Below are 25,753 nucleotides of genomic sequence, written 5' to 3' on the forward strand. Positions count from 1 at the left end.
CTGGGATATACATTACTGTATACATGTCATATCACTATAATGGAGTACAGGGGAGCTGGCATATACATTACTGTATACATGTCATATCACTATAATGGAGTACAGGGGAGCTGGGATATACATTACTGTATACATGTCATATCACTATAATGGAGTACAGAGGAGCTGGGATATACATTACTGTCTACATGTCACATCACTATAATGGAGTACAGGGGAGCTGGGATATACATTACTGTCTACATGTCACATCACTATAATGGAGTACAGGGGAGCTGGGATATACATTACTGTCTACATGTCATATCACTATAATGGAGTACAGGGGAGCTGGGATATACATTACTGTCTACATGTCATATCACTATAATGGAGTACAGGGGAGCTGGCATATACATTACTGTGTACAGTTTTATATTTTGGACTCTTTATTCTAAAGAAAAATTAAATTTCATAAGCTTTAAGGGGCGTGGTTTGAAGTGGGGGTGGGGTTTGGGGCGGGCCAGGGGTGGGGTTGGGGTGGGCCTGGGCAAGGTTGGGTGGGGCAACTGGTGGAGAGTACGTTTTGTGACCGGCTAGTAGGTCTGGACTCAAAATTTTAACCCCTGTTTTAACCAATGATGATATATTTCATTTTTAATGTTATTCAAGGAATTTAGGTTAAAACAGTAATGGAGAGACGTTTACAACTAACAGTAAAAGGCATCTTGCAATCTGGATTAAGTAGTGATCATAAGATTTGAGTTAAGAGAAAGGAAAGTTAGGCTGCTTTTACACTGCTCCTTTGTAAAAACGTGGTAAAAATGCATGTGTTTTCGACGCGTTGTTGATGCATTTCCAGTGAATTTTAGGAGTGCCTATTACCCAGCATGCACCTCTGAAACTTGGTCATGTGACTCAAAAAATTCACCATAAACGCAGCAGCAGGTGCAGTTTTGAAGCATTTTCTGTTTATTTCAATGGGGAGGTGCATTTTTGGTGAAGTTCTTTAACATGCATCAAAAATGTACCAAGCAAGACTTTTAAAAACACAACCAACTGGTGTGAAGCGTTCCAGAGGATTTAAAGAGATGATTTTTTCATGCATTTTTCTTCTACATTTTTTAACCAAAAAACAGATCAAAAACTCAATCAATGTGGAAGGAATCTAATTAGAAGGAGGGAAGAGGTAGAATATTATGATGAACTTATTGGTGAATATTATGCACTTCCTAATATAGGTCCCTTTCACACTGATCAGTTTTTGATCAGTTTTTCCATTAAAAATAGTGGAAGAAAAATGCATACTTTTAAATCCTATGGAACTCTTCACACTAGTCAGTTGTGCTTCAGTTGCATTTTTAAAAGCCCTGCTTGCTACGTTTTTGTTCATGTTTGGTGCATGTTTAAAATCGCACCTATTAAAATGCATTGAAAACTCATAAAAAATTGCATCAAAAATGCACCCATGGTTGTATTTTTGGTGTGTTTTTTGAGTCACTTGTCCATGTTTCACAGGTGCATGCTGATGTCAGGCACCCAGAAAGTGCACCAGAAACATTGCAAAAATGTGTCAAAAATGCATATGTGTTTTTATCATGTTTTTGCAACAAAGAAGTGTGAAAGCAGCCTAATACACACTCAGAACTGAAAATAATAATGAAGGTGCATCTTTATTGGGTGGTACAAAGTAGCAAATATAATAAAATTTGACTACCCTGAAGTAAACCGTGTGACTCCAACAGACGGCCGTCCGCTCTGAAGGGAGCTGAGATTCGGACTCCTGTCAGCTTCGAATCACATGGTGTCAGTATACTATTGTCCCGGGTGGCATCATCACGGCAAGCGAAGGGCAGAAGGCAGTGTCTGGCGTCGGCTTCAGCTGGGAGCGTATGCAGGGTTACCAAGATGACATGTTTCGTGCAGTTGCGCTTTGTCAAGTCTCTGGTAACCCTGGCCGGCGGCCATTATATAGAAGACCATTAGAGGGAAGGCTGGCTGAGTGTATTTAGCAGGGGATGGGGTGTCAATCAGAGCAGACGGCTCATCCTGAAGCAATGCTGAATACAAATTTAAAAGTACAAGTTGCAAATTATAGAAAGTGGTGCCAATTAATGGAGTGATATGTATAAGAACACTATTGGAAAACATGATATACATTTGTCTTTAGCCAAATTAATATGATAAAACAATAAAATAATAAAAGGAAAACGTTCTTGTAGGAGAACTGAGTTAAAAATTGCATCACTGGTACATGGAAGCTATGTCAAAAAATGCGTTTATAGGGAGGTAATTTCGGGTATATGAACGAAGAAGGGAAGGGGGGTAGAAAGGTTGGCATATGAAGGTACAAATGACTGTATAAAAGGTACTGCTGAAAGAAATATAGTAAAATCAATATGGGTATCAAATTAGGTAGCTCACATGTTCGTAATCAAGTAAACGCAATAGATACGTCGTAAGATATATTCATAATTAAGTGAACACAATATATACGTGGTAACAGTAAAAGTTAAAAAACAAGTGTTAAAAGAAAACAAAAATGTATAAAAAAGAAATGTCAGTACATAACAGTAAATAATGGTTGAGGGAAAAAAACAGGAGGACCCTAGCACCTGTTGGTAATGTCATGATGTGATGTGTTGAAACCAGTGATAAACCTCACCGAGTTGAACTGGTCACGGGGAAGGGGGACTTTTTTGAAAGGAGAGAACCTTGTTCTTGGTAGTCACAAAAATGTTCTCTCCTTTTAAAAAAGTTTTCTGAGAAAGTCTACCATGAACAAGGTTCTCTCCTTTCAAAAAAGTTTGCGTTTACTTGATTACGAACATATGAGCTACCTAATTTGATGCCCATATTGATTTTACTATATTTCTTTTAGCAGTACCTTTTATACAGTCATTTTTACCTTCATATGCCAATCTTTACTGTGTAAGCACATTGCTTTGTATTACTCTGCTATGCAGAGCAATACAAAGCAGTGTGCAGGAGCTGACAGGGGAGAGATCTGTATTGTTTACATACAGACCTCTCCCCGTCAGTGATGCTCAGTGATTGCCTGGTGCCGGCGGGGAATCACCAGCCAGGACCCGGTGATCGACAGCTGAGGCCCCCTACCCAGAAATGCTAAATTATATATATATATATATATATATATATATATATATATATATATATATATACGCAATTTTGCTCATACTGTCGCACTGTAGCACTATTTCTGCTATAGGGTGGCAGGCAATCGGTTAAAACTTTACAGATAATACATATTTTTAGTCAAATATACATAGTCATCTTTTGCTTCATGTATTTTCAAAATTCATAATCTTTGAAATTCATTCGAGTTAACAACTTTTGCTATAATGAGGTGCCGCATGCCAACTGAAGGTTGCCTGGAAGTGGGAGTACCTATTTATAAGATGATGGTTTGAAGAGGGAAGATTTACCTATAATATATACTTATATATGTTCAGTTGGCTGGTAGATTAAAAGAAACAAAACGCGTATTACATTGCAGATCTATTGTCAGGTAAAACGTTTCATTTATGTATATTTTATTTAGGTCTTTGGCTGTAGTTGACCTTTAAGACAAGTATAAAGAGATCTATTGGAAGCAGAAATATTTTTCTTAATAACATTTTGGCTAAAGAACTACCTAAATTGTTGTAAAGTAATAGGTCAGATGGAAAATTAGGTGCTTGTTTTATCAGTGTACCATTTACAGATCATTGCACACCCCATCCTGTGACTCCAATGACTCGAATGCTGACAGAAATGCTGACATTGCATACATTTTATGTTGCTTTCCTTTCTCCCTGTTTTTATTAGAAATTGCTTTTTGACTATATTTCTTCTTTGCCTGCTTTTTATTGTCGTTTCTTCAATGTGAAGCTCGTTCTTGGCAACAGAATGGAACACCAAGGGAGCAAAAAGAACAGAGTATGTGCAGTTTGGAAATGGGGCGTTAAAGTGAACCTGTTGCTTTTGTTCAGATCACAGGTTCACTTTCAAGCTGTTCACATTTACATGCAAAAAGTAAAAAAAACTAAAAAAAAATATTGATTTCCTTTAATATAGAAAACTGAAATGGGAGGTAGAACATTTCATTATTCCCTATGAATACTTCAGTTTCATTTAGTGCTGGTAATATTATAATGTGTGCTTCTCTGTTTGGATATATAAAAGGAACTCTTGTGTAAGTAATTAGCTGGTGAAATCATATTACATAGAACCCGATAAGACTTTGACCTGCTTTCAATTACATAGAAAAACAGCTCATCTACACATTACAGCATGTGAAGCAATGAACAGTTTTGTATTAGTGCATGTCTCCTCCATGGGTTGCATGAGCCCAAGATGGCTATGAATGCGGCCCAACACAAAATTGTAAACCTACTTAACCACTTGCTTACCGGGCACTTTCACCCTCTTCTGCCCAGAACAATGTTCAGTTTTCAGCTCTACTTTGAATGACAGTTGCGCTGTCATGCAATACTGTACCCATACTAAATTTGTATCATTTTTTGAGACAAATAGAGCTTTCTTTTGGTGGTATTTAATTACCACTGGGGTTTTAAATTGTTTTTGCTAAACAAACAAACAAAAAACAACAACTTTTTTTAAAGTTTTTCTTATTTACAAAACTTTATAACAGAAACTAAGTATTTTTTCTCCTTCACTGATGGGTACTGATAGGCTTCACTGATGAGGAGTCACTGATGGGCACTGATAGGCTGCACTGATATGTAGCACTGATGAGGTTGCACTGATAGGCATCACTGATAAGCACTGTTAGGCGGCAATGATGGACACTGTAAGGTAGCGCTGATGGGCACTGATAGGCGGCACTGATGGGCACTGTCAGGTGGCACTGATAGGGGACACTGTTAGGGGGCACTGATGGGCAGCACTAATGGACACTGATGGGAAGTGCTAATGGGCACTGATAAGTGGCACTGATGGGCACTGATTCAACTGATGGGCACTGATTGCCAGCACACATGGGCACTGATGGGCACTATTGGCTGCACTGATGGGGTTACACTGATCACCAGGACACATTGCCCTTATGATAAGTGTAGATGTCCCCCCTGTGAAATGCTGCTTACTGCCTCTCCTCATGAGGAGAGGACTGTGATAACTGGCATTTCCTATATACCCTGAAATCAGCTGTGATTGGACACAGCTGGTCACATGGCAAAAGTGGCTGTGATTGGCCCGTTCCTTAGTCATGTGATCGGCTGTGTCTGAAGGACACAGTGATTACAGATCGCATGGAGGGCTCGCCCCAGGGGGTGTACGGGGGGGTGTGGTTCTGGGAGGACGTCCTTGGATGCCCTCCCAGAACTAGCCAACTGCACTGTAGCCGTATTTTGGCTATAGCGCATTCGGGAACTGGTTAAAAGGTAAGTTCACATTTTAAAAAGAAAATAATAAATGCACATTTTTGGCAGGAAAAAAATGTGCATTTATTATTTTTTGTTTTTGAGCCTGTAAAGCATTGCAGCAGTGATCAGCAGATCGCTAATGCCATGCAGCTCTCCACCAGACTGTCAGTTTAATCTGGGTGCTTGTACTTCTTTCTTGAATGAACTACCACAGCGCCATGGTAGTTCATTGAGAACTACATGTTGACATCCGCAAAGGATGTTGGTACTTGTAGTTCTTTAATTTACAGAACTTTGTGAATGAATGACATGGCCGTGTAGGCGGAGCCCCGCACAGACGCACTGATTTCAAAAACTGACAGCTAGGATGGGGAACTTCTCCCTGTACTGCTGTTACAGGGAGGGGAGACATCGGGCATCATGTAACATGTTCCCAAAGGTGGACTTATCCTTTAAAGTATAACTAAAGGCGTTTTTTTCAGATTTGGATAAAGAGAAGATGGAATGCAACACATGTTTATTGTAGGCTGTGCCCGTTAGGGAGATTCACCCTCTTTTGTCCTGTTTACCATTATAATTGAGAGAGAAAGTAAAAGAAATCCCACATTTTGGGTTGTCCCCAGAAAAGTAACGAGGGGAAATTTTTCAATGGGGAGACTAGTTCTGGTGACCTGGGGGTCCCCAAGGGATTCTCTTAATTTGCAGAGATTTTCTCACTTCCTATATTGACTATGGGACAGGTAGTGAAGGTACACAAATGGCAAAAAAATAAACTGACAGGGGTTATACCCCTCTCTTACTGTATTCAAAATGAAAAAAAAAAAGTTTTGCCAATAGTTCTACTTTAAAAATGTTGATTTTTTTTTCTTGTAAAAATGTGGTTACACTTAGCAAACACATGCAGCCGAAGAAAAAATGTACAGTGTCTCTTTACTGGACTTTTATAAGTTGTGTCTCAAAAGAAAAATATCCCGTTTCAAGGATGAAACACACAAAGGGCAAAAGTAGAACTGAAATATCTGATGAGCACCTTCAATGAGAATTGCTAGTACATACATCAAACCAGATATTGATGCATTCATTTATCAAAAACAGTGTAAAATGTTTTATGTTGCCCTTTTACTTTTATAATAAAAATTATTTGGAAAAAAAAAGGTTTTATTACTCGGATAGGTAGAATAGTGAATATGAATCAGTAATCGTACTAAAACTTGTGATCTGTCTGACTTTTTCTGCTCATCATCCATCCTTATTGTTACTGTACTTAATGTGTGGCCCACAACAATTCCTCTTCTGCCAATGTGGCCCAGGAAAGTCAAAAGTTTGTACACCCCTAGTCTACAGAGAAATCCATGCATGCATGGAGGCAATTAGAAACATTTTAGACAACACGTAAATTGGTTTTCAACAGTGGGATTCTAGCAGTAATGTAAGTGACTATTTAGTCTGAATCTGTATGTTAGTCAACCTATACTTTTGTCTATTCAGGGCAAAGCAACAGGTCAGTTTTACTTCTTCCCTCTCCAACAGGATGTACTCACCTACCTTTCACTCTTCCGCCTTTCCTCAACAGGGAAGCTTTGTTACAATCTATTTGTACATTCTCCTATAGATCTCTCAACAACTATGTAGTTCGAAGGCCTGCCTAATTGGACACAAATAGATTTGAAGGTTTAGGTAAGTCCTTATATTACATATTTTTGGTAAATCTCAAGGAGAAGTCAGATTGACTAGAGTAATGTTCACCACACACGTTACAGAGCTTACTCAGTACTAAGGGCTATCTCTGAGATTGAGATTGAGAGAAAGGTGGGTGTGTGCTTCTCAGGAAGGGGTATTAAAGTAGACCTGTTGCTTTGACCTATATGAACAAATTAAAGGTCTAGTTTAAAGTGCACCTTCCACAAGAGAAGTATGGGCCTTCCTCTGAAGCTCTGAAGAAATGAGCATTTAGCAATCAGTCAAAGAAAAGCCTTAACTACTGGTCTTTATATGCATGCTATGTAAGGGCCATGTTACACTGGTAAAGGCATCTTCTCTAAAGGGCATGACTTACTTGACCACAGTGCTGCAGAACCTAGCTCTCTAGCAAGGAAGTATTGACAGAACAACATCTGGCTAGATTGGCCAACAATGAGCAATGCTGTAGGAGAAGGTAAGTGGCTTCTTAGCAAGCCTGACATTGGTGAGTTGTCATGTGGACATGGTGATTCAAACATTAAAAACAGCGGCAGGACAGCTGAGCTACTAGAATCTTTAGAAATCTTTAGAAAGCAATGGCAGCCTTTTTTTTCCTTAATACATTTCATTAAAATGTATGGCAACCCAAAATCTATTTTACACTATGTTTGCTATCATGCCTCAGTGTATACAGTTTACTTAATCAAATTATTTTTTGTGAATCTCTTGTAAAATTTTTTGTATGGGATTCATGCCCGTAACAACATTTCCTGTTGCAGGAGACAACACTAAGCTGATGCCTTACAATAACCAGCAGCATTGCCTACCTGCCATTTTAGCTCCTTCCATGGGACATAGAGCTGCCCATTAGGTCTTTCAAACTTTTTCATGCTAAGGTGATAACAGTGTTCCTAACTGGGAGGCAGTGTTAGCTTAGTGTTGTCAGCCTACAGCAAGAAATGCTATTACTGCCATTATCTCCCAGGTATTGTTGGCAGAATCTCCCAGGTAAGAAACTTTGCAACAGATTCGCGAAGAATGAGGAAAACTATATATTAGCACATGATGCCTGACATACTGAAAAATAAATTTTGAATTTACACCAGCTTTAAACTTTAGTATAGCAGGGATATGCATGTAGACTTGCAAATGCATATTACAATATGCATTGTAGAATTGTACTAACCTTTTACTGAGCTAAGGCAAGCCATACATGATGCTTTTTTTTTTTGTTCAACCAGCGGGTTGAATGAAAAAGAAAAACATGATTTGATTCCCCCATCAACACATTCGGTGTTTATGGAGGAATCCCTGCCATGGAGTTATTGTATTCTGACAGCGGGGTGAGTTCCCCACCATCAGAATACAATGATTAGTGTTGCTGACTATAGCCAATGGCACTGATCAAGTGAAAAAAAAACCTTGACAAGCTGGTTGTACAGAAATCAATTGAGGGATTAAATTCTGTACAACCAGCCTGCCCATAGATGGCTTGAAATTTGGACTGTCCTTGCTGATCCATCTGAATTGCAATCCATCTATGGCTGTCTTAAAACTAGCAACTCCTTCAGCCAATAAATAGATAGATAATAGATTTACAGAATATGTAAACCCAACATTTCATATTCCTATTCATATGGTACAGGAATTCCTACTCCTGTACCATTTACTTGTATGAAAAAATATCCTGTTCTCTTTGTATTGCTTCCTTTGTGGTGTTTCTGCCAGTTCCACTGCTTTCCTATTAAAAACTGAACACACTAGGCAGGAGAGCACAGTGTGGTCAGTTTTCTGGCTGTGCTGGGAGCTAATCCAATGATCAGGCTTGTGCTATGATATTGGGGCATGATCAGAACCTTCAAACTTGTTTTGCAAATAGTCAACAGGGTTGCAAGAAACGTGTTGAGAAAAAGTGATGCAAAGTAACTGCCAAAGATTTGAGAAGAATCAAATGTGAAGCTACAAGGAACCCATTATCCTCCAGTGCTGTCATATTCCACAACTGCAACCTACCTGGAGTGCCCAGAAGTGCAAAGTGTTCAGTGCTCAGAGACATGGCCAAGTTAAGGAAGGCTGAAACCCAACCACCAATGAGCAAGACACAAAAGTTGAAATGTCAAGACTGGGCCAAGAAAAATCTGAAGGCAGATTTTTCAAAGGTTTTATGGACAGATGTGATAAGAGTGACTCTTGACGGACCAAATGGATGGGCCCATGGTTGGATCAGTAAGGGGCACAGAGCTCCACTTCGACTCAGAAGTGGAGGTGGGGTTCTGGTATCGGCTGGTATTATTACAGTAATAATTTCAGCCCGTACCAGAACCCCACCTCCACCTTGCTGGCATCTGATATCTTAGCAATTTCAAGAGTGCTGCATGCCTCTGAAGACCTTTTACAATTTTTGACTTTCAAAGTCAGTTAAATCTCTTTTTTGCCCATTTTGCCTGAGGAAAAGAAGCTGCCTAATAATTATGCACACCTTGATATAGGGTGTTGATCTCCTTAGGCCACACCCTCCCTCATTATCCTCATTACAGAAATACACATCTCCTGATTTGCTTAAGTCCAATAAGCATTAAAGTATATACAGCTTGAAGTTGGACAATATGCAAAAAAGGCGATTTGGTCAAAGAACTCACTTGCCTAATAATTGTGCACACAGAGTACTTTAAAGTGGTTGTAAAGGCTGAGAGTATTTTACCTTCATGCATTATATGCATGTAAGGTATGCAAAAAACCTTCTGTGTGCTACTTCCTCCATAGCCCCCCCAATACTCATCTTAGCCCCCTCTCGATCCAGTGATGTGCGAGGGAGCCTTGGCTGTCCCAGGTCTCGTTCTCCTCAGTGGCAGAGACACAGCAATTGCAGGCAGTGAGCCAATGAGAGAGTGGCGGTGGGGGTGGGGCTGAGCCGCGGCTTTATGTGTCTTATGGATGCACAGAGCAGGGCTCAAGAGTGAACGCACACCAGTGCCCCCATAGCAAGCAGCTTGCTATTGGGGGCACTGGTCAAGGGGAAGGAGCCCCAGTGGGGGATCCGAGGAGAGGAGGATCGGGGCTACTCTGTGCAAAACCATTGCACAGAGCAGATAAATATGACATGTTTGTTATTTTATTTTAAAAAAAAAATGCTTTAATATCACTTCAATGAGATAGATTGACCTAATTCTAATTTTTGTAGAGGAAGATGTCCATACGTTTATATATTTGTTACTAGTATTAGTAATTAAAAAATGTGTTTATATAACAGGAATGATTATTACCATTAATTCATGTGCATAGCTCATCTTTAAATTCCCAGATCATTACATTAACATACATATATAAAACACTAGGATTATATTGCAATGTCACCATCCATCTGAGAAATGATTGGTTTATGGTAAAATGTACTATTTCAGATTCCATGGAGAAGACATTCAGATTTTTCAAAGGTTGAATGCTGTTTGGCAGTGAAGCGAAAGTGACCTCCACAGGGCACACAGTTAAATCAGACATTGCAGACAGGTGATTTCATGTGAAAGGACAAAGAAAAATGAAGCTGTCGTGGATTCAAACCGCTAAAGCTCAGTCATTTGGTCACATCCCACTGAGGCTTAATCATTCCCCTTTATCACTTCACTTATTAGTAAACATAACATTACCCAGAAGTTGGAAAGATTAATAGGAGCCCCATTCTTTATCCAGTTGAGCAGGTTTCATATGATATTGAGTTATAGTTGATTATTTATGTTCTATAAAAGAAGAACTTCATTCTTTCCAGTATCATCTTCTTGATTTCCTAGATAACAAATGCAGAGGATTTTCTGACTTTTGAGCGTAAAACTGGCAGCCCCACACATCAGCTGTTCTGAGCATCTTTAAAAAATTCCTGTCATGGCACATATAGAGCAGCCATCAATGTTGAAAATGCTTGTTATATGGCTGTCATTTTAAAAGTGTTTTTCCTCCTGCTGATTCATACTTTTTGTAGCGACATAGATGGCAGTAGGAGGAACCACAGCCTGTGGCAAGGGATAAGATATTTGACATACATAGAAGTATTGGATACCCAAAACAACCAGGGGTCAGCAACACTGCTGAGTGTTAACACATGAGTTTTCGGAAACTGTTTCTGTCTTATAGTGACAGAGATACTTTAACCACTTCAAGTCCAGACACTTATACCCCCTTCCTGTCCAGGCCAATTTTCAGCTTTCAGTGCTATCCCACTTTGAATAACAATTGCACGGTCATGCAACACTGTACACATATGAATTTTTTAGCATTTTTTTTGAGCCAGATAAAACTTTATTTTGGTGGTATTTATTCACCACTGGGATTTTTATTTGTTTGCTATATAAATGAAAAAGTCTAAACATTTTGAAAAAAAAAGTGTTTTTCTTATAAAATTGTGCAAATAAATAATCTTTCTTCATAAATCTTGGCCAAATATATTCAGCTGTCTTTTTAGTAAAAATAAATAACCCAAATTAGTTTATAAGCAAAAATTATAATTTAAAAAATTTTTTTTTACATTTTTATTCTATTTTTTTATATTATTATTTTTTTTTTTTTTTTTTTAACATACTGTCACCCTAGCAGTGCAGTGTCACCATAGTGGGGTGTGATGAAGATTTTTTTTTTACTACACTGATTGCTTTTACACCCATAAAGACTGGAAAAACAATAATTTCTCCTCTCTGGCTGCATTCTTGCAGCCATTGAGAAACATTATGAGAGCTGTGATTGGTCACAGCTTGTCACATGGTACAAGGCTGTTGTGAATAGCCTTGTACCATGTGACCTCTGTGATCATTCACAGATTTCACTAGTAGTAAGCAATGATGTCAGAATTGACATCTTGCTTACTACTATTCATGTGACCAATTAGCGATCTTCACACAGAGGTCCCATACAGTGATCGGTGTTCTGCTGTGTCCTCCGGACACAGTGGGCACTGGATCGCTGTGCTATACGCTCCCAGTGAGTGCACACTGGCAGGGAAGCAGGAGGACGTTTATAAACCAGCTGGATGGGAAGTGGTTAAAAAAACAAACAAAAAAAAAGATATACCTGTGCTCAAATCCCAATAGCTAGTACATGCATTTATTCATCGGGTGCTAAAGAACTGTAGCTACATATTAACACTAGAAATTCGGAAGAACCCTCTGCACACTGGTAGTCCTACTCTGCTCTGCCTACACAAATGCTAATGTGGACACAGTGCCAATATAGGGGAAAATTGGGGGAGAGCTACTAGGTAACCACATGACAGGAGTTTCCCTACATGAGTTCTCCAAGTATGTAATAAAAGGCTGCAGAAAGTCAAGAACTCACAGTATCACTCAGAGTTTCGACAATGCAGTCAAATTAAATTTTTAATCCAATATCAGACAAACCTGGATAAAACATGTGAACTGTATCTAATTTATGCTTGAGCTTGTTCAGCTCTTTTCCCCATTACAAATTGCCTTTAATTTATTGTAGTTTACAAGAACATAGCCACTAAATGGATCAATGGTTTTTAAACTTTAGGAACATTCAAATATACATAATCCTTGAGCTATTGTTGGGTTAATATTATTGCTTCTGTCTGAGTGTATTGCACATGATCAGATATGTTCAAAAGGCTTAAAAACTAAAGCTTTTTATATGGTCACTGATCTTAACAGAATAATTTGTGTGCTTACCCCAATTTGAGCCTTTTTTGTAGGAAGGTTAAGCTTGGACCATCCTCAGTCGTAATTACTGAACCTATAATGGGGCTAGACAGTTTGATTGTTCAAACACTCTGTTGCAGTAAGGGCTCGTTCACACTTGACTGTTTTACCAACTCTTGCCAAACGCCCCTATAGCGTTTGGCAAGCGTTGGTCCGGCGTTTGCGGAGCGTTTTTTAACACTCGGCAAATGCTCCGCAAACGCTGCATGCGCGGTTCATCGGCGGTTGCTAGGCGGTTGCCGACGGTTAAAAACGCCCTACAAATGCCTATAATGAAGTTTGAATGGTGTTACCGCTCCGCAAACGCCCCGCAACCGTGTCACAACCGCACCGCAAACGCCGGCCGGGCGTTTTTGCGGAGCAGCACCATAGACTAGAATAGGAGGCTGCAACGCCTCCTGACTCGACCAGAGGCGTCTGTTTTGCCGCGACGTGATGCTAATGCTCCCGTTAGAACAGCACCATGTGCTGTAATGTGCAGAATTGTCCCAGGCATTTGGGAAACAGTAAAAATGCTTCCCAAATGCCTTTCTGCTGCCTGCACACACAATATAAGGAATGGCTAAAACCCCTGTCTGCTTTTGTTTATTTCTTTTCTGCTATCTGTGCCCAATTGGTGATATTTTCCTTCACCCACCATTCCAGAAACTCACCAAGAAGTAAGAAGTCTCCAAAGTCAAAAAAATCCATTCCTCTAATGTATCACTGTGAACATCTACCAAAATTTAAAATTTTTGTTTCATTTATCTTAGAAGCAACATCCAGACAATCATCAACACACTTAAAAAGATAGGCAGTGTTTTTTTTTCCGTGGGTAGTGTTTTTTTCCCATTAAAACATGAAGTGAAAGAGAAGAGTGCTCATCTGTCTCACTACTTTGTCACCTAATTAAATATTCAATGGTGTACCACTAGACAGATCATTGTAGGCTGAAAAGAGAGTAGCAATTGTGCTGTGGGAGTAAAAAAAACACATTGTGCCTGTAGTCAGTAGCAGGAATAGTGCTCTATCATTGGTTGTAGTGGGAGAAAAAACGCTCCATGGTTGTTTTCAGCAAGACGACTGGTTCCCCAGTGTTGGTGTCAGTAGAAGTAATGGTGCCTCCTTGTTGGTGTCAGTGGAAGAAGTGCTCCCAGGGCCAGATAAAGGCAAGCAAAGAGCCGTGTTCAGCCCATGGGCCACAGTTTGGAAACTACTGCTCTAAAAGGCTGTTTATCTTGTAGTTTACTAATGCTTGTTGCGAAGGTTCTTTTTTCTTTTTTTTTTTTGATACGTGGAATATCACCATTGTGTATTTATGTTTTGTGAATTGTGATTGGTCCATAATGCACATAGAACCATAGTATACACTTTTGGGCTGTGATTTTTTTATGTCCCCTACAGTATTTATTGTCAGACTGATCACTACGGGGTGGCAGCTTAGTAACCAATTTACTCATTTTCATTATTTGATTTTTTTATCCCATTGGCGCGGGTTTTTCTTTTTTTCGTTTAACCAAAAGTACTGTATGTGATTTTTTTTTTTATATATGGCAAATCAGATCAAACCTATGTGAATTTATTAGAATTGATTGCTTGGAACGAGTGACTCCAATTATCCCCTTTCACAGATGTTATTGTTCTAGAAGTTCATGTGCTTTTTGTTTGTTAAATACACAGTTGTTATGTATGAATTCCAATTAAATAAGAATTTCATAACGGATATAATATATACACACACATGGAGCGTCAAACCGGGACTTTTAATTTTACAGGTACAAAATGGGATGCCAACATAGCGGTACTACACGCAGTAATAAGTGGCAAGTATGTTCTAATACTCATAGGCAATGCACATCTCGTGGGCCAGTCCAGAGACTGTTAAGGAAGATGGCAGACAACAGTGTTAGTGCGTGCATGGAACAGCACCATGTGGTGATGAAGTTTCCTGTGAAAAAAGGCGTAAAACCCACAGATATCTACAGAAGACTTCAAGCATAGTACGGTGATAAGACTCAGCTGCAGTGAAACATTTGAATGGTATAAACGTTTCATAGATGGTCGTGCATCCATCAGTGATGATCCAGTCATGGTGGCTCCCAGCCAACAGCAGTCATTCCTGTAAACATTCAGTGCGTAGAACGCCTGATCCTAGATAAACGATTCATAACCTTTTGTGAAATTGCACAGGAGATGAATCTTTCTGTGAATACAATGATGACAAAGTAAAGCAGGCTGTCCTAGGTTGGTTCAGGTGTACTGACAAATCTTTCTATGCTAAAGCATTCCAAGCATTAGTGAAACACTGAGATAAGTGTATAAATGTAGCAGGGGAGTATGTTGAAAAATAAATGCAGCTTCCACTCCCTGAAATGTCTTCTTTTATTATATAAACTCAAAAGTCCCAGTTTGACTAGAACTCCCCTCGTACATATATATATATATATATATATATATATATATATATATATATATGACTGATCATGCCAGAAAATGCTCTTTTATTATTAAATCGTTGTTTGGCTCCTTTTTAAATCATAATAACAGAAATCACCCGAATGGTCTGGATCAAAAGTTTACATACCCTGGAATGTTTGACCTTGGTACAGACACATAAGGTGACACACACAGGTTAAAATGCCAATTAGAGGTTAATGTCCCACATCTGTGGCTTTTTAAATTACAATTAGTGTCAGTATATAAATAGTCAATGAGTTAGCTCTTACGTGGAAGCACTGACTAGCCTAGATACTGAGCCATGGGGATCCGAAAAGAACTGTCAAAAGTCCTGCGTAACAAGGTAATGGAACTTTATAAAGATGGAAAAGGACATAAAAAGATATCCAAAGCCTTGAATATGCTAATCAGTACTGTTAAATCACCTATTAAGAAGTGGAAAGTTCGGGGATCTCTTGATACCAAGCCAAGGTCAGATAGACTATGAAAGATTGCAGCCATAACTGACATTAACCTCTAACTGGCATTTTAACCTGTGTGTGTCACCTTGTCTGTCTGTACCAAGGCCAAACATTCCAGGGTATGTAAACTTTTGATCATGGCCATTTGGGTGATTTCTGTTATCATTATAATTCAAAAAGGAGCCAAACAACTATTTGATAATAAATGGCTTCATATGATCATCATCCTTCAATAAAAGAGCATTTTTTGGCATGATCAGTCATATTTTCAATATCAATGCCAAAATTTCACAATTTCTGCCAGGGTATGCAAACTTTTGAGCATAACTGTATATATATTTATATACACACACATACGTTACATACTGACACTGCCTTATGTGCTGTAAAGAGCTTAACTGATATGCGCCAATAGTTTTATTTTTTTAACTTGTTTTTGATCACAGAGGCAGAGTTTTCATTTTGACTGATTAAGCAGCTCATTATAACTAAAGCAATGAGTCTTAGCAAATGACACATTAGCACTACAGAGCGTAATTAGCATTTACAGTGTCCCTACATTATTGCATGCTGACTTTCATGGTGCTGACTAATGGTATATTTTCATTTCACAAACTCTCTAGTGATTAGAGTGATTTGAAGGGATAAAACTAGAATGAAAGGGAAAATCTGTAATTTTATGTTGTGTTACTCATTATCTGCATAAGACCACGTGTGGTTTGCACCACAAAAGCACACAGTTCTTTGATAATGAACTCTTTATAACTTTAGAAAGGTCACTGCAAAATGATTTGAGCTGTATAACAATGATCCTTTTTGTACTGTTGTAAAATCTATGTAAGCATTATTACACCTGTTTTTCTAGAGTGGAATTCACCCATGAGCTAAACTAGGTATACTTTATTTCGAGTATTTGAATGTGAAGAAATGATCCAATTGCTGAACAATCTACCCTATGCAGTGTTCACATAAGCATTCTTTTACATATTGTGGATTACGTAATATACTCTGGTTACTGGTGTCTGGTTACTGAAAAACTTTAAAGTGGAAAACAAAAAAGCTTTTCTTGGATAGCAAAGTCTATTTTTCAGTATTTCCATCCAAGATACACACATTTTCTATTTAAATCTTGCATGAATCTTAAGCAAAAGCTGTGTGAATCTTGAATAAAAACATTGATAAAAGACCTGTAAAACAAAATAATTTTTTGCATTTTCTGTCTGAATAAATGCCCACTTACTATGCTTTAACAATAATGCACTTATCAGTCTTTGTCTAGCACAATGGGACAGAATTAACTACCTTTGGGTGCTTGTGAATATAACTGAGAAAACAAAGTTGGTGGTAATAATAACTCTCTGTAGTTCTAGCAGACTGTTATCTTCAAAATGTCTGCATACAGCTAATAGATTTTTCTGTGTATAAAGCAAATATGAAGCCACCATAAAAGGAACATTCTGGTTTAAATGTTCACAATAGTATATGTGGTTTTTTAGCATCTACTGACCTTTTCATAAAGTTGTACAATGTAATCAAATAGCAATCATTGCAACCAGGCTGGTTAAAAAGGTCAAAATATAAACCTAAAAGTAGGACCTACCGTAGTTATTCAGTATGTTGATTTTTATATAGTGTACATTCACCTGTTTAACATATTTGAGGAATAAATTGTTTCTGCTTTCTTTCAGTTGGCGGCATTGGAAAGACAGATATTTGACTTTCTTGGATACCAATGGGCACCAATCCTCGGAAATTTTCTTCACATAATTGTTGTAATATTAGGATTATTTGGTACCATACAGTACAGACCGCGATACATAGTAGTGGTAAGCTACTTAATTTTCTTATTTTTTAGGATATTTATTAGGATATTTCAGGTAAAGCAACAGGGCATATCAGTTGCAAATGGTAGATGGTGGGTACTCATTCACTCATTCAGTGACCATCCATTCAACATCTCTAATTGATGTGCATTAAATAGCTATTTATATAGTTGGTAGGGTTCATTTAAAAGCATTTCTGCCATCATAAAAAAAAAATGCAAAAATTAAAACGTCAGCTATACTATAGAGTTGATTTGCTAAAGGCAAATGGGTTGTTTGCTTTTTAAAGAAAGTTTTGAGGAATTTTCCCATGAGTTTTGTGAATAATGTGAATCTCTACTGACCTCCATCATCCAGTCATGTGCAAGCCTAATGCTGCTTTTTTTTCCCTTGCACTTGATTGGGTATTCTTTTCAAAGTGAAATTTCACCATATTCAGTAAGCTCTGGGGAAATTTTCTTGCAAAGTACAACAGTTTATTTGTCTTTAGTAAATCAACCCTTGTGCTAATAATGGTAGTACATACTTAAAAATTCTAATATAAAATATCCAATGTAGAAAATATACATACTTTAACTGTTTCCCACCCGGGCCATTGTAAAATGACATCTGGTAGGGAGCCCTATTGTTCTGGGAGGATGTTATATGATGTCCTCCTGAGAACGCACCCCATGTGGGCCCTGAAGGTCGAGCTCTGGCATGATCTGATCAATGTATGGACCTGTTGCTAGTACACCATGTGATTGCTGTGACCAATAACAGCAGATCACATGACAATTGTAATCAATGAGTGGCTTCAATTCCTGCCATTCATTGTGTACAATTGTGTTGCTAGCTGTGACTGGTCACAGTGATCACATGGTATATACTGGGCCAATCACAGCCCATCTGTACCATGTCATTGGCTTTGGCTAATCACAACAATACATACTGAATAAATTGATTTCATTCAGTAAAAATGATTGCTTATAGTAGTGAAAGTAGCTATAAGCAATGTGAACAAAAAAATCCTGATCACCTCCTCAGAGTAGTACAGTGTTACTATGGTAACACTGTATTGCTGTGGTCACAGTGTGTAAAAAAGAAAAAGAAAAAAAAAGAAAAATAAATATTATTATTATTATTTTTTTACATACTGTCACCAGTCAGTGTCCTTGTTTACCGCCATACCAGTTATATGATGACGCTGTACTGCACTGGTGACAGTATGTAAAAAAAAAAGTGAAAAAACACCCCCCACAGTTTTTAAAATTCATTATTTTCCAAATAAGTGTGACAAACAATCACAACTTAAAAAAAAAAAAGTTATGCCTCTTAACATATACCAAATACCATAGTTTTTGGACTCTATAACATATCTACAGACTAAATATTATACACTGATTTGGGTTAGCAGAATACATTTTGACCTAAATTTATGAAGAACAATTATTTGTTTGCAATATTTTATACCAGAAATGAAGAAAAACACTTTTTTTTTCAAAATTTTACTTCTGACACTTATTTAGCAAAAAATATAAGACCCTGTGGTGATTAAATACCACCAAATGAAAGCTCTATTTGATTGAAAAAATTATAAAATTTAATTTGGGTACAGTGTTTCATGACCACGCAATTGTCATTCAAAATGCAACAGTGCTAAAAGCTGAAAACTGGCGTGGGCAGGAAGGAGGTGAATGTGCCCAGTATTGAAGTGGTTAATGCATGCAAGTATGCATACATAATTGCTATGTACCAATTTGATTTAGAACCAGAAGTAATAGGCATCCAGAACCAGAGTCAAAACTGTTACCACACAAGTGATTGACAGAACATAGACAGACTCCAATGAGAGAAGGGAAAGGGTCAATATGTAAATGCAAGTGAAACTCATGTTTTCAACTGATGATTAAGTGTTCTGTCTGAGTTGTAAGACCTAGCTCTGTCTGGCTCCCATAGGTCTTTAGCTGGTGGGCAATTAAGTCAATGTAAAATGCTGCCAGGCTGTGCCCTTCAAGTTTATCTCCCTGAAGAGAGCTAAGGGACAGGGACTGACAGCAACTGGGAAGCAGTGGTGGGGGAAAAATATCAGGGCAAAGAGGATATACACTAGGAACTTTGCTGTAGTATTTTAGGGTGCAACTCCAACACTTAACATTTCCATAAAACCAGTTCTGAACCTTAGAAGTTAACTCACCCATACATATAGAAGGGCAGACAAGAAAAACACACAAAGACCATGGAGGAGTGACAAGGAAAAGCAAGAAATAGGAGACAGGACTGGTACAAAACTGGAAGTAGAGAAGATATGCTCTAGAATGTTTGCTGTAATATTTTAGGATGCATCTCCTACACCTAAGGCCCAGGACTGGTTTTATGGAACCTATATGAGCCCACTTACTCCTACATGTGCAGGGACAGACAAGAAACACAATCAAAGACCATGGAGGAATGACAATAAAAAGCAGGCAATAGCAGACAAGACTGGTACGGGACTGGAAGTAGAGAGAATGATAATAATTATAGCAAACAAATACTGGGAAGAGTATTTTAGTAGAGAAACAGACAAGAAACTGAGTGTTAACACAAATGGTAAATAAGTTAGCTACAATCATAAGAGATGAACTTGGGAAGGAACACAAGAGAAGGTTAAAGTCAAAGGCATGACAAGGCTGAGGCAAGGCAGGAGGCCAAGATAGGAAGATCAACACACAAAGCTGCAACTCACAAGGCTGTTCTGTTGGGAATATTAAAAAAAATCAAACCTCCTGACCAAAGGATGATGTTTGTGTAAGAGGCCATTCACTTGGCCCAGGCACTGTAGTGTGGGTTGGGGGAAGAGCCATTATGTGTGCTTTGTCACACATCAACACTAAGCTGGAACATGACTTTTTAGTCAGGGCTTTGGCAGGCAAGTGGGGTAATGGCCAGTGAGGGGAAAGTTAGAAATGTGAGCAGCAGAGGTAATGGGCTAGCAATAGAACCTTTTCACTTGCCCTGACTGAGTTAAAGTGGTAGTCCCCTGCAAGGTAAAGGCACAATGTGCTAGTATGCATTGCATACTAGCACATTATGAAGGACTTACTTTAAAATGAAGACCTCCAGAGGTGCACTGTCATGGCTCCCCGGGGCTTCCATCTTCACACGGTCTTCATTCTGGGTTCGCAAGCTCTGGCTGTCTGACTGGCCGAGCCACCATGGCATCACTCCACACGTGCACACGGGCATCCCATGCTATTGCACAGTGCTCTGAAGGAATGGTGCAGGTATGCTGTTCCTTCAGAGCTCATGCACCGGCAATCAAAAAGAGCTAATATCTCCAAAATGGTGCAGTCTCTCCATCCACGGCTCCAGACCCACACCTGCTGATCCTTAGGACAGGATGGACTGATGGTGACCATTATCGATGATAATCAACATGTTATTCCTTTCTTATGAGTATTTAACACTGCTTGCTTATTCAATTGGTCTTTTAATACTTTTTTTGGGGGGAGGGAGGTGCAATTAGCTGGTCTTACCTAGGGTGCAAAATAGTCTAGCACCAGCTATTATTTCACACCACTGCCCATACAGGAAATGTAAAAATGGCTCTGGTCCATAAGAGGTATTGATGTGCAAAAACTGAATGGATTGAAAACTCACACTAAACTAATGCATAAATCTGAACCAGCCAAGTAGGGAAGAATGGGATTTCTACTACATTTTCATAAAATAAAATTAATGTGTTTTTATGCAGGAAAATTGACATGTGTTAATGTGTCCAGGTTTTATGATATGTACAAGTATAAAAGTGTTTGATGAGCCCCTTAGAAAATAATACTCAGATCATAATGTGACCTCATGCTTCTGCCTGGGTAAATCCTTTATGGATGCCAATAGACCCTCTGTGCTTGTTGCACTACAATACAGGCATAATGGTCTATTGTTATTGTTTTATTCTAAAGTGATACTAAACAAACACTGTTTAATTCACATGATCACTTCTTCTTCTCTTTATGTATATGGATGATGGTATTGATTTTTTTTTTATTTTAACAAAAAATCTAAGTAACCTTTTTCATAATTGACATACAACTGTAATGTGACCCAGCTCTTTCCCAGCCCATCTGCAAGGAACTATTTGTGTGAGGAGCTTCTGGTCCCCTGTTGCCAAGCACATGTTGAAAAAAAACAGGAAAATACGCAACTAATATCAAATAAATGTTTACAATCAACAAAAATATGTATTTGAACCCTTTGAAATAGTTATTATTTTTGCGCAAAAACATAGTGTGAGCTATCTAAAGAGAGGTTCTTCCAATCACAGCCTGTTTCATGGCCCTCCAGCCTATGTCTATTGTTTGTCTATAGTTAGAATTACAGGGAGGTTACACCTCCATCAATCAACATGTAATATCCCACCCCCATTGTGTTTAGCTGTTTAGTGGGCATGGAGTAGAAGGAAGGGAGTGGGAAGTAATTTATCCAGAGTGTATACCCAACATGTGTTACTCTATAGTCATGTGGGCTGCACAGATAAGAAAAAGTAGGAAATGAAAAGCTTAGAAGGTAATTGAAACTGGAGCATGCTCAGTAGAGGTGGAAATGGCTGTGTGAGTATGAACAGCATGTAATAAAGCATGTACTAACAGATTTTAATTATGTGAGTTCAATGACATGTTAAGGAAAGCACACTTTACTATGCAGTATGATATACCATCAGTATGATGTGCCATAACAGGTTGTCTTTTTCCCTCTATCTAGTATACAGTGTGGACAGCTTTTTGGGTAGCATGGAATGTATTCATCATTTGTTTCTATCTGGAAGTAGGAGGACTTTCTAAAGTAAGTTTTATTTATTTTATATAAGATAATTACAGTCTCATGTAAGATGAACACATCTTGTTGTTTGCAGCAGTACATCTACTGTGTAAGATTTGTGCCACTTCACTTTTGTAAAGACAGCTAAATGTTCTTACATTTTTAATATACTGTATATTAAATTGTGTTAGTGGAAAAAATAGAAGAATAACATTCATGTCAATATCTGAACTTAAACAAATGGCTTTAGAATATAAAGTGCCTGGCTAGTCGATTATGCTTTGGTAAAAAATCAAACAAAAAAACCCATATATATTACTGAAGATGGTAGTTGGTTTACATTGTTTGAATTAATAAGAGTAGCAAAAATCTTGAGAATCGAAAAGAGACAGAAATATATGTTTCTATTTACAACGTATACTTCAAAGATGTATTCATATACATGGATAATGCAGATGTTTGTATATGGAGTTTTCAGGTAGCTATCAGCCTGGCTGTCAAATGTTCTGTTGGCAGTGGGGTACCAGCCATCAAAATGAACGAGTCCTGAACAGCAACAGGACTTTCAATAAACCTGCCACAAATCTGTGTAATTCAAACTGAGCAAGCATATAATAAAAAAACTGAATAAGCAGCGATGACTTTAAGTGAAAACTACATGTCAAAATAGCTAGGAAATCTGAAGATACGGGCAGATAATGTTATATACAAATCTTATTGATTTTTCCAATGAAAAGTTTGCTCCTGCCTGCTCCACCTCTTGAGCCCTTCTATGGGTTCTTCTATGGGTTCTTTGTTATGGGTGTCCTCATGTTATGGGTGAGATCAAACTCAGCATTTTTCAGAAAGAGTTGAGATTTACACATAAGATCCCTATATTCTTAGATCTATTGATCCTTTTGATAAATGTCACCAAAAGTAAGCCCTGCTTACTTATGCTTCTTTTGAATTGTCCACATTATTGAAGGATACTTTTGCTTATGTGCCATGATCCATTCCACAATTAACCCTTGTGCTCCCTGGGAAGTGGGCAGGGCTGCTGTTAGAAACCATGGGGCCCCATACAGCCAACCTGACCCCCCCCCGAAAAAAAAACATTTACTATGCTTCAGTTTTGAGTTAACACAGCAAGTGACCAGTACCAATTACTCATTGTGTTCATTCAGGAATGAAAGGAGCTAGTAAGTGTGACCCTTCCCCCACTCTCCATCCTGAAGGATCCTATTGAGTGCTTGCAGCTGCTTGTGGCAAGAAGAGAAAGGAAGCCAGATGCACTGCAGGACTGGAGGCACACAGGGGGGCAATTGCTGGAACAGATCCCCTGGATGGGTTTCTCTGCCGCAGCTGAAAGCCAGTGGGAGGGAGAGCTGAGGAAGCCAACTTTCAGCTGCTGCAGAGGGAGCCATACAGGGATCAGTTGCAGTAATTGCCTCCCCCACACCGCGCTGATCACCCTCCCTGCCCACATTTGAGTCACCCAGCAGCCTGGGCCCCCATGCTGGCTTGGGCCCCGTACAGGAGGACCGGTGGTACCCCCTTATCCACAGCCCTGGAAGTGGGTGTAAGTAATGCATGCAGTCCCTTCCCCCTTCCTTTTCACACCTTGCTTGTACAGATCCAAGGAAGACTGAATGCAAAAGGCAATCCGTTTTACTTAAAATACTGAGGAATTCCTAGGAAAAAAAAAAAATAAAGTACTTTCTACAAATAACACTAAATTTACAGCCTGCCAAATTAAAGTATGCAGAGAAAAAAAAGAATATGCTATTTTCAAGGCATAGATCCTTGTGACTATTCTTTACACCCATTAATCAGTCATTCTAATGGAATGGAAAATTGTATGTTTGGGATGTTATTCTCATGCCCCTATGTAATATTTTGCTGGCCAAGAGACATAGTTATACATATTATTTTTGGTTTCAGAAATATAGCAAGTTTTACAGAAATATCAGGATTTTTTGTATGAGATGGATGACCCCTTCCATCCACTGTCACTCTTGACTCTGCAAGTTTAATTGAGCTTCTTCCTAAGCCACAAGCTGCTCATTTGTATCAGAAAGAGCATGTTACCCGTGCTTAAACCTGCAAACAGGGTCTCTGTGAAATCAATGGCTGTCAAACTGCATAAAGTCTGAATAATATACATGAATTATTTAAGAGATGGTTAAGTTGTAAAAGTCAAGTTATCCTTGCAGTGAGAGACACTGTCCCTTGTTAGCAATCTGCTGTGTTTTGCCAGGCCTTAGGGTGCAATTTAAACAAAGAATTAACAGTTTACCTACAGATCTGACATTTTTTATATTGTAGGTGATAAAATGAAATACTATGTAATATATTATTTTAGGCTTGTATAAGGTTTGAAGAATGTTTAAGTTATGCTGTTTGTAATACAAAAAGAAACCATTTAAAAAATGCAGGAGCCATGCAGTCTGTCCCAGAATATCCAAACTAGGAACTTTGATTTGAAGCATGAAGTCAACGTATCATAAGTGGGTATTTGTACAATTTTAATGTGAAGAAATATTACAGAAGCATTATCTACACTAATAATTTTAAATTGTTGATATGTATTTGGTAAATTAAAAAATACCTATTTCTTAAAAGGCCAGTTGATATAAGTGGATGCTGGTTGTCATGTCATGTCTGTCTCTGTCTTCTTACATGGCTTTGAAGATCTCCTTGCCATATATTCCAATCCTGTTCTCCTGGGAGCTCTGGGTGTTCCTACCCACCATTACATGTTTCAGGTCCTTGATAAACAGATTGTGCAATATTATTTGAGGTTGCACTATTTCCTAACTTACCCTACATCTTACTTCATGTACAAATGCCAAGTGAAACATTGAAAAAAAAAAAATCTGACAAAAAAGTAAGATAACCACGTTAGATTGCAGCTTCCTGCTTTCCTGCCTAGAGGCCAGTAATGTCACTCACTTCTGGTTCAGGAGAACTGGGAATTCCAAATCTCACAGGGATGATCAAATTGTAAAATAACTAAAAAATCAGAAAACAGAAAGTAGAACCCCAATTCATAATGACCACACCTGTCAGTGTACTACATTTTTAGAATGCTGATTTTACAAAGAGTGGAATTTCTTGCCCATTAGGGCTAGTGGCCTTAAAAGCAGTATTTCACTCAGGGGTATGAAGACCTGCTGCCACTATGCCTCAAAGTAAAGTGATAAGTGGTCCTGTGGACCACTTTTTACCAGAATACTATTACACAAGGTGATGTGTATATTCTCCTGGTAAAGGGAATAATAGAAATACTGCATGCACAACAGAATTGTTTTTGTTTGTTTCGGATTAATTTAGATAAATAATTTTGTTTCATTGTATTTGTTATGTTACAGTGATTTATTTTGTGAATTATCTTCGTATAGTCGGATTTGTGTCAGTTTTAGTTTTTTTTTAAGATTGGCTATATTTGTTTTATTTGTTTTGAGAGATTACTTTTGCACACTGAGTCATCCCTGCTAGTCCAACTCACAAAGAGAAATGGAATG

The 25,753-nt window shown here is 38.4% G+C and overlaps 1 protein-coding gene across 1 annotated transcript in view; it reads left to right on the forward strand.

Moving 5' to 3' along the window:
• NKAIN3 (sodium/potassium transporting ATPase interacting 3) overlaps window positions 1-25,753 on the forward strand; it is a 733,696-nt gene that overhangs the window by 389,280 nt on the left and 318,663 nt on the right. Inside the window, exons 2-3 of the mRNA XM_089685299.1 lie at window positions 17,334-17,471; window positions 22,191-22,271. Of these exons, the coding sequence (XP_089541425.1) occupies window positions 17,334-17,471; window positions 22,191-22,271 (219 nt within the window). The remainder of the gene's footprint in view (window positions 1-17,333; window positions 17,472-22,190; window positions 22,272-25,753) is intronic.

This window comes from Staurois parvus, unplaced genomic scaffold (genome assembly GCF_062004578.1).
Source record: "Staurois parvus isolate SC_StPar_1 unplaced genomic scaffold, SC_StPar_1.0 ptg000371l, whole genome shotgun sequence".
Taxonomy (NCBI): domain Eukaryota; kingdom Metazoa; phylum Chordata; class Amphibia; order Anura; family Ranidae; genus Staurois; species Staurois parvus.